Raw genomic sequence first — 11006 nt, 5'->3', positions numbered from 1 at the left:
GTCAAAAAATGAAGGAAAAAGTCGATTTTTTCTTCGTTTTTTGATTGTAACTTTGAATGTATTCATTTCTAAGAAAAGTTGTACTGACATAAAAGTTGCGCAATTAAATTTACTACAATATAGAAACCGTTAAAAATTTTAAAAATTGTCACCCTTGTTGCAAAATAGCAATAATTTCGAAAAAACGATAATATTTTACCAAAAAAACTTCATGATATAAGAAGACAATACTGTGAATTTCATTAAGATCGGTTAAATAGATTTGGCAAAATAAATTTTGTAATCCAGCTTTCGCAAAAAAAATTATTATATATTATTTCAAAATTTTGCAGAAGTGAATATAAAGCAGACAGCAAGTTTAATTTTTTTTACATATAGAAGAATACCGTACCTTTCATTTGCAATTTGCAAAATTAAAATCAGTTAACCACTACTGCGTCAGGAATTTTTTTAAATACACATTTTTTTTTGGTGTTACGCGCATGACAGCGGATAGTGTGCTCTGATTGGGAATTCCAATGACCTTTAGTACATTTCGATATAAATAAATAAATTTGTTTATTTTAAAATCAAAACACATGCTCTGTCCTTTGAAATAACACTTTTTTGGCAAAAATTTTATTTGTTCATATATTTTAAGTTAGAGAATAAAAGTTTATTATTTTTAAACATATGCAACTCTTTAGACAATATTTCACAAACAATAATAAAATTAGTTTGAATTTTGTGGAACTAAAATATTAAAATACAAAAAAATATAGTGTAAGAAAATAATATATTAGATAAAGATTGGAAGAAATTTTGGTGGAAATCAACTTGTGTGAATCGAACACCGCTGTCCTGCGCGTAGCACCAAAAATTAATGTTTATTTAAGAAACTTCCTGACGCCGTGGTAGTTAATGGATTTTAATTTCAAAAATTGCAAATGACAGGTACGGTATTCTTCTACATGTAAAAAAAATTCAACGCGCTTTATTGTACCGATATTAATGAAATTTACAGTATTGTTTTACTATATTATAAAATATAGTTTTTCTGGATGAAATATGAAGGTCCTAATTGTAGCATAAATGGTTGAAAAACGTAAAATGCAAATACTTGTTTTTTATGTTTTTTTCGCAATTATTGCTATTTTGCAACAAGAGTGAAAATTTTTAAAATTTGTAACAAATCCTATATTGTAGGAAATTTAATTATGCAACTTTTATGTTAGTAAAACTTTTCTCGAAAGTGAATACTTTGAAAGTTATAATCAAAAAACGAAGAAAATAATCGAATTTTTCCTTTCATTTTTTGATATTTTGATTATTTAAACAATGTTCCGGATATTTTTGAGTAGGAAGATAACCCAATTATTATTATAGAAGTTTATTTCAATAAATTTCTGCAAAAAAAATATGAGTCACCTCTCAACGTCCATCTCAAAACAGATGCGCCCTGGACTAATAGTATTCTTAAAGATTCATGATCAAGCAGTTTAAGAAAATCAGATTGTACTCCGTCTGCCCCTGAAGCTCTCCCTTCTTTTAGTGATATTATGGCTGCTCTTATTTCTGCCACTAGTATATATGGTCCTATTTCCGTGGGTATTGAGAACTAGTTCTCCCTCTCATCAAAAAATAAATTTCGTATGTAATTTTTCCAGGTATTATCGATACTCTCTTTGTCCACAATTATTTCTCCATTGTCATTAACAAGTTTACTTATTTTTCATGTTTTTACATTTGCCTGTATTTTCTCTTACCTTCTTGTGAACGTTGAATTCGTCGTATTTACTCTGTAGAATTTCGATTTCTTGGCATTTTTTCTTTAGTTCTTTCTATTTGGCTTCTCTGATCTCTCTCTGTGTCTCTCGTTGTAATGTTTTATACATGGAGTTATCGTTCTTGTTTCTCCTTCTTTCTTCCATCAGTTGCAGAATCTCTGTCGTCATCCATGTCTTATTCTTACCTTCTTCGTTCTTCATAAAATTGTCTTTAATGTCGTCTATCGTTTTGTTAAGGGATTCTATCTTATCTTCTGTGCTTTCCGTTGTATTATCGATTTCTTTGAATTCCTTCTTGTCCATCTGCTAGATCTATTTAGTTGGTGATTTTGGTGGTTATGATTTTTGCGGTCAATTTTAGAGCGGTACTAGGCGGGTTTATTCCTTTGTAGTTCTCGGGTACCGTTTTATCACCCTTTTTAAACATTAATATCGTTGTACTAGTGTGCCAGCTATCAGATATTGTACATCCCGAATGAATGTTTTGTGTAAGTATCCTTAGTTTTTCAGTTAATGTGTTTCCACCGTATTTTAGCATTTCGTTTGGAATCTTTTCCAGTAAGAAAGTTCAATGTGATAATATCACCAAACAAAAAAAAAGTATGATAATCTAGAAAGATCCAATAAGGAGCAAACTGGAAGTGGACAGCAAAATTATCCAGCAAGAAAGAAGTATTATCTGGAAGTGCTAATGCCCAGTTGTGGGAAGCGGAAGTTACCAAACAAATAAACAAAGCCAACGGAACAGCAGGATGTCTTAAACACACTATCTGGCGCAACACACACCTACGGACGGAAACAAAGGCCAATATCTATAGGACAGTAGTTAGGTCAACTATGACTTACACTGCGGAAACAAGCCCTGACGCCACAAAGACAAAAAGACTGATTAAAACGTGTGAAATGAAAAAAGTCCGAGATATCACAGGAAAAATATTATGCGATACACAACGTAGCACAGACCTTAGACAAACCTGTAATATACAGATGGACTGGAGAGAGCTGTAATATAGTGACTGGACACTGAACAGAAAAATATAATGGTATAGCCATATAAGCAGAATGGGAGAAGGAAGACTGTTAAAGATAGCACGAGACAGATCACCAAACGGCCGAAGGAGTATAGGAAGGCCAAGGAAGAGATGGAGTGACAATCTGGATATCTGATGAGGAGGCATCCGAAGATGAAAAAGGCGCGAGCCTATTAGAAAGCAGGGAGAAGATTATCTTCCTTTCGAAGACGAGCAGATGCTTAGCATCTGTTTTCGAGCTGTTCATATGTCAGCGCTGATAGGATGAGTGTTATATATATTGTTAGTTTGGTTTTCTGGCTAAAATTTCTGATTTTTAAGTGCTTGTTTAATCCAAAATAACATTTGTCCTTCTTCTTCTTCTTTTTGTGTAGACATGACTTTGTCTGTTTTTTTAATGTGCCTCTAGTAAGTTGTCGTTCCATCGTCTTCGTGGTCTTCCCGTCGTCGTCTTTCTATTGGGGAACCGTCTCTCGCTCTCCTGATTACCCTATTTGTTGTCATTCGGCTTATGTGGTCATTCCATACTATTCTTCTGTTTCTTACCCAGTTATTAATGTTATCTACCTTGCATCTACGTCGTATATCTGTATTTCTAGCTCTGTCCCATAGAGTCTTACCATCGATTTTTTCGAAGGGTTTTCATCTCCGCTGTTTCGAGCCATCTTTTTGTCCTCTCTGTGTCGGGTCGTGTTTCTGCCGAGTATCTCATTATTGGTCGGATGACTGTTTTGTAAATTCTGCCTTTCATTTCTTTTCAGATATTTTTATTTCTCCATATTGTGTCATTCAGGCAACCTGTGGCTCTGTTTGCTCTATTCACTTGATCTTCCACTTCTGTTTCGAGCCTTCCGTAGCTAGATAGTGTGATACCTAGGTATTTAAACTCCATCACTTGTTCTATTATCTGACCTTCCGGCTCCAATTTACATCTTATTGGATGTGCTGTTATAACCATGCATTTTGTCTTTTTTGAGGAAATTAACATGTTAAATTTTCTGGCGATTATGTTGAGTTGGTGCAGCATACGTTGTAAATAATTTTCACTTTGAGAGATTAGTATAGCATCGTCCGCATAGCAGATTATTTTAAGTTGTTTTTCTCCCATTTGGTATTCTTTTTTAGTTCTTACTTTTTTTTATTATTTTATTATTGCCGGCTTCAATTGGGTCAGTTAGTTCATCTTCCACTTTTACTTTTATTGTGTTGTTCTGGTAAATGTTTTCTATCGTTTTAATTATTCCCAGAGGTACCTATCTCGAGTATAACAAGTGGATAACGTCCTTAAATGTGACCCTGTCAAATGCTTTCTTAAGGTCCACGAAACATAAATATGCCGGTTTGTTGTATTCCAACGAGTTTTCTTGAACTTGCCTCATTATAAATATAGCGTCAGTGCATGACCTTCCCGACCTAAAACCTTGTTGTTCTTCTGCTAATGTTCTAATTTCATTCAATTTGTTTATCACTTTTGTTGTTAATTTTAATGTTCTGTTTAATAAGTTAAACATTTGTTCACTTGTAGTATTCTTCGTTTTAACTCTTTAGATGTGTCATTATCGCATGTTGTGAGAGAACCCAGCTAGGTAAATTTATAGCGACCTAAAATTTATAGTGGTATATGCTGAAGGTTTGTTTGGCGTTTCTATCGCTCTCTCGCTGTTTCTGTTATTTGGAATCGATGCTAACATTTTAATTTTTTGCTCGTTTATTTAAAGGCCCATATTTTGTGTGGCGCTTTAGAAATGTGGCAATGATCAATTGTCATCATTGCCACTTGCCACCAACATGTGAGCAATATAGTCAACATGTGAACAAGTCAATTTTGGGCTCAAATGGTACCTGGAGCATTAAGCACTGATGATGATCGGTCATCCGATCGAAAACTAGTTCTGTGATGTAGCCCTTTTTAGCGATTTTAACAAATATACCTACCTTTAATATTAAAGGATTTTATTCGTTTTAATATAAATTAACAGTCAGAGTGAATCAAATGGCAAATATCTAGCATTTAGAAGATCTGGCAATATTTTTTGCTTGTTCTGATCATCTTTTGTACACGCTTCCCTATTAAATAAAAGTATTAGAGGTGTGCACTACTGTGCACGCTAACAAAAGCTACTGAGGACGCCTGAAATGGTAGAAACAGCCCGTCTAGCGGGTGTGCAACCCTCTGAATCGAAAACAAGCAAAACCGTCATTTATTATTTTATTTCCTTTACTCGGTTTGACTACTGAAAGTTCTTCTGCTGTCCTTTTCCTAGACGAATGAAGGCGGAATGTGATCGTTTCCCTTTCGTTTTCTATATTCGTGGTCTGCTGTCTTATTAATTGAAAAAGTTGCAGATTAAGGATGTACCAGTAAGAACTTTCAACGCGAAAAGTCTCAGGTTTAAATCATTATTTACCATTTTAATTTTTATTATATTAAATTGGTGGATCCTGCATCTGAGACTTTTCAATTTGTAAAAATATTAAGCTTTATAATGTAATGAAAAGTTTAGACTACCAAATTACTTATAAATAAAAGTAACTACCAAAAATGTAGAAAGCAAAGTTAGTTGAAAGCTTGTCTCGCACAATCACAATTATTAATGGAATTACAACCAATGACACAATATTTAGACATTACAGGGAGAAGTAATATGCAGTAATAGAAAAATTCTCACAAGAGGCTTCGGAAACCATGGAGATTATATGTAATATCCCCTTCCAGTAGGGATCTATGAAGGAATATCACGGAGACGCAAGCCCTCATCTCTTGTTGTACTGCTGAGTGCTGATCCATCCGTCTTTTGCCTTACCTTGTCGATCAGTTTAAACACCACTTGTACTGTACATGCCACATATTTCCTTGTAATAAACGTCCAGATAACAAAATATATGGCAGTAGTTGCTTCTCAAGAGATACAGAATTTAATTTTAAATGGGCAAATTATTTAAGCTTTTAGGCATCTTTATATCTTGACTATCTTGTCGATACAAAAAATGATAAAAACTGAAATCAAGAAACCCATTTCCCAAAAAAGAATCTGCTGGAAACTTATGAAAGATAAGTGAAGCAACTCTACACGGAAACACAGATAATAACGTATTGTGGCAAAACGTTAAAACTGTAAGCTATACTCGTTGAAAATATCTCTCGCTTTACTGTAAGTCTATCAAAAAGAATATCATATATACATTCTTTCACGGTTTTTGCTATAAAGTTTAAAGAACCGCTTGGATTGACATGAAATTTGGCAAACGCATAGCTAACATGTCAAAGAAAAAAAGTGATATGGTGCCGATGTGTGATTTTGCCGTGGGGGTAAGTTTCACCCCATCTCGGGGGTGAAAAAATATATGTCCAAGATAAGTCCCGAAATGGATAAACTAATTATAAGCAACTTTTGTTCTATAGAGTTTTTTCACCAAATCAATACTTTTCGAGTTATTTGCAAGTGAATATGTTAATTTTTCAATAAAATAACCACGTTTTTAGACAGGTTTTCACAAATATCTCAAAACGTAAGCATTTTGTCGAAAACAATATTCTTAGCAAAACTATAGCCTATAAAAAAGTGAAAAAAACGGTGTATATATTAGGTCTCTGTGCCTTGCAAAAGCAGAGTTATAGCTAATGAAAAATAGGTTCATATTCGAAAAATTCCAAATAGAATAATTCAATGTGAAATATCCAAATAATAAAGTATTCTTGGGGAAAACACATTACAACTTTTTTAAAGTGTTTAAAAAGAGCTTTATTTCTGTTTTTATAAAACAAATTTCTAGCATCAAATGTAAGCAAGTTACGCTCAAAATAAAGTTGGTCCCTTTTGTTTTGGCAAAAAAAAAATCATGAAGATGACCCCTCAATTTTAGCAACTTAAATGAAAGTAATCGTTACCGCTTCACAAGTTACTTTACTTATGTTGTGTTTATATGATCTGTAAGTTTCATCGATTTAAAGGGCTTATTTTTGAAAAAATTTGGTTTTAAAGTAAAATTTTTAAAAATTTTAATTTTGAAAAAAATTCTTTTTTTCAATATAACTTAAAAATTGTTAGAGATATCAAAAATCTTAAACAATTAAAAAAGCCGGCTTTACTTTTCTGAATATTTTGTGTTTTTGTGTTTTTCTGTAAGACAAAAATTGGTTAAGATTCGGTGTTTCTAAATTTGGACTTAAAAATAAGGACTTTTGAACCGATGAAACTTACAGATTATATGATCAATACATACGCGAGTAAAAAACTTGTGAAGTGGTAACAATTAAGTTCATTTGAAATGTTAATTAGGGGGTGATTTTCCAGATTTCTTACTAAAAAAAGGGACCAACTTTATTTTGAGCCTAACTTGTTTACTTTTGCTGCTAAAAATTTTTTTACAAAACAAAAATAAGCATTTTTTAATCACTTTAAATAAGTTAAAATGGGTTTTCCCCAAAAAAGTGCTTCGTTTTTTGGTTATGGCACGTTAAAATATTCGATTTGGAATATGACGAATATAAGCCTATTTTTTATTAGCTCTAACTCTGCTTCTACTAGGTATAGTGAGCTAATATATACACCATGTTTCTCACTTTTTTACGTGCTATATTTTTGATAAAATTATTTTTCTCGACCAAATACTTACTTTTTGAGTTATTTGCGAAAAACCGTCTGAAAACGTTGTTATTTTGTAGAAAAATTAACATATTCACTTGCAAATATCTCGAAAAGTATTAACTTGGTGAAAAAACTTTATAGAACAAAAGTTGCTTAGAATTAGTAATTTTATCCATTTCCGAACTTATGTCGAACATATATTTTTCACCCCCAAAAGAGGGTGAAACTCACGCCTAGGGCAAAAACACAAATCGGCACAATATCACTTTTTTCTTTGACTTGTTAGCTATGTGTATGCCAAATTTCATGTCAATCTAAGCGGTTCTTTAAAATTTAGAGGTTTTGCAATATTTTACCTTTAACCCGGCAGTGGTCGCTAAGTAGGTTGTTACGCGAGTGAGATTTTCTCTCACATATCCAACTATTGCATTTCTTTACAAAATTTTACAAAAAGATGACGTTTCATCAACTATAAAGCCATTTGTTTTAAAAAGACACGACGTTTTTATGTTTTATTATTATCTTAATAGAGAATTCGACTATTGATGCCGCCAATAGTTGAAAAAAAAATTGACATTGAAAAATATATGGTAAGTGACCATCTACAACTAACCCGTGAAAGAGAATATAAGGATTTTCATATCCTCGACCACATCCACGGCGCCTTTTATTACATCATAAAAGAATATTATTTTAGGTTTAAAGGGGAAAAATAAAATTAATTTTTATACACAGTTATTGACGCCGGTGGTCGCTTGATGAGAGAATCTCTCACATGAAGCGCACTGACTCAACAAAATGGTGATACTAAGTAAAATGAGTCACTATCTGAGCGGACGAGTCTATTAGATTGTCGAGGGAGGATAGTTAGGAGACCAGAAGGAACTACAGCGCGTATAATTTCCCAGAAAAAAAGTTGTGCTCAATTTTCTGAAACCGTGAGGGAAAATCTCATATAGCGACCACTGGCGAGTTAAAGAACGTATTAATAGACAGGCCTGTCTTCGATCAGTGTGTTGTCAGTAACGACATACGGCGCAGAAACACTTACCCTAACAAAAAACAATGCTTTAACTAAGAATAGCACAAGGGGGCATAAAACGTCCAATGATACGAGTACAATATTTTGTAACAATTGGAGAAAAGGTCACAAACGAAGACCTAACGTACTAAACAGAACCAGAGTTATACATATAATATTATGTTGTGTAGAGAGCTTGCAAATTGGAATGGACATGAGCTGGCAAGGATGAAGGATGGAAGATGAACATGCGAATTAACTGAATCGAGACTAAGATCAGATAAAGAAAACAGATGAAAACCACTTACACGATGGCAAACTTCTTCTTCTCGCAGTACTACAACAAGGGGTAGATCTTGGCTGACTGCACAACTATTGGCTGATTACGTAACTCGCTTCCATGTTGAACGGTCTTCCATAACAGTTAGGGCAGTACGTAGATCCATTGTTCTAAAATCTGACAAGCATCGCATATGTTGACGATTAATCTATCCATCGCATTCGTTGACGATTTAAGGGCCTTCTTTCGCTCAAGGCTTCCTCCCAATGACAAAATGACCTAGGAAAGATGCCAAAAAATTAAATCCATACTGCAGAAGACTGTGCACTTTCGATACAAATAGGGAAGATCTATATCTCCTGTTGTGGACTTAAATCGGGCTGATGATGATGATACTGGAAATAACGACATGAACATGCTTTACCTGGAAAAATATTTTAAAAAACGCTAGTTACTATCAAGAACTGCAGAGCTATAAGGAAAAATATTCTCAAATGAAACTAATTCGACATTACCAAAAAATATCATCTAGCTAGACATCTCGTGTGTTGAATAAATTTTAAATTAAACACTTTTGAGTTGAAAATATATATTTTGTGTCATATACAATACACAATAAAATAAAAAAAAACATTAACAAGACCCTCACGTTCGTTCAAACGACGATGCTTCAACGCCCACACCTTCCACCACATCTACTTTTGCCTCTTCTGCCTTTTCCGCCCCCTCTTCTACCACTTCTTTTCCGTCCTCGTCCTTTTTTCTTACTTCTGATCTTCTTCTTAATTTTTGTACAAGCTTCCCTGTAAAATCTCTTCCTATCTTCCTGTTTCATTTGGCACCACCTCTTGGCGGCTTCTTCAGCTATCTTGTGAACAGGCTTTCCACAGTGTTGACGCCTGAATATTCGTAAAAAGTTGAAGAATGGATTGTGTGTTATAGGACCTGGTCTGGAGCATTTTCCTCGTTTACTTTTACCCCTTTTGCCGCCTCGTCTCGATCGTCTGCTTCGTCTAGAACGACGTCCCCTAGATTTTCTGCGAGCTGCTCTTCGTCTTGATCGACCTCTTCTTCTGGACTTGCCTCGCCTTGCTCGGCTTCTAGTGCGACGTCTTGCACGACTACGACTTCTGCCACCCCTTTTTAATCTACGCGACCGGGACTTTCGTCTTGAAATTTTCTTTTTTGCACCATATAATCTACAATACGTGGCAGGTCTTATTCTTAAACATCCTGAACGAGAACTTTTTCTGGATCGTGAGGATGACATACTAAAATTTTGAATTGAACACGAACTTTTTTACATAATGACTTTTAACAAAAATTTTGACAATTTTATATAACAATTTCAATTGTTTGGTTTGATATACATTTTTAATTCACAAGGTGGCTTCATATGCGCTGTTGGTTACAGAAAATTGCCATTGGTCAGATATATTTTGGTGGTTACGTCACAACTGTCAACAGTATTAGCCAGTCGTGAAATTTTTCATCTTCTTCTTTATTTTTCTATGTAGCCCTGTCATACGGAACATAGTCACGTATAATAATATTTTTACGAGGAAAACAACGAAAAGCCCCAGATGCAAAGTTTACTACCTTTTAAACAATTAGAATAATTGAAATAAAAATATAATAAACAATATTTTAAATCCAAGACTTTTCGTTAATAAACTGCTTTCTGGCTGTATCCCATATCTCCGGATTTTACAATATACACACACCGGCAAAATTAGCCGAACACGTTAAAAATGGAACATGTTTGATGTCTCGTATTTCATAAACCAGTGGTCCGATTTGAGTGATTCTTTTAGTATGTTATAGCCTTATTATTTGAAAATATCGGTGTAATAATATGGTTGCTAGACAGGTAAATGTCATTTTATACCGGGTGTAAAAAGCATACTGTGTTTTTTTCCTAAAGTTCGGAACACCCTGTGGAATATTCCAGCATATATAAAATATTAAAATTAAAACTCGATTGTAGAATTACACTTTCTTAACATTTTCTTTTTTGATTCATTTGCTTATGTTGGAAAATAAAAAAGTTATGTACTTTAACATCTAACCATGTTTTTTATCAATAAATCCTCATAGTAGGGGAGAAAAGTATGCTAAATTTGCAATTATTCGAGCGTTCTTGGGACCTGGAGTGGATTGTGAAGAATGGGTGCTACAACCAAAAAAAGTTAAGTTAAGTTTTCCATAAAGTGTGGGACTCTCCATTTTTCAATTTAATTTTCCATTTCCACCAATCGTTTTTTCCGATTATATCGCCATTTATCCATAATAGGAAAAAATATTGCGAATAAAAGTTGC

At 33.8% G+C, this 11006-nt stretch overlaps 1 protein-coding gene across 1 annotated transcript; it reads right to left on the bottom strand.

Moving 5' to 3' along the window:
- Positions 1-9259: 9259 nt before the first annotated feature.
- Positions 9260-10049, bottom strand: LOC114329746 (protamine-like). Its single transcript, XM_028278942.2, has one exon. It carries the CDS (start codon positions 9955-9957, stop codon positions 9358-9360), a length of 600 nt encoding a protein of 199 aa, XP_028134743.1. The 5' UTR covers positions 9958-10049; the 3' UTR covers positions 9260-9357.
- Positions 10050-11006: the final 957 nt, after the last annotated feature.

Source organism: Diabrotica virgifera, chromosome 2 (genome assembly GCF_917563875.1).
Source record: "Diabrotica virgifera virgifera chromosome 2, PGI_DIABVI_V3a".
In the NCBI taxonomy this organism is placed as follows: domain Eukaryota; kingdom Metazoa; phylum Arthropoda; class Insecta; order Coleoptera; family Chrysomelidae; genus Diabrotica; species Diabrotica virgifera.
Note: the sequence above shows the minus strand (reverse complement) of the source record. Positions and strands in the feature narration are given on the sequence as shown.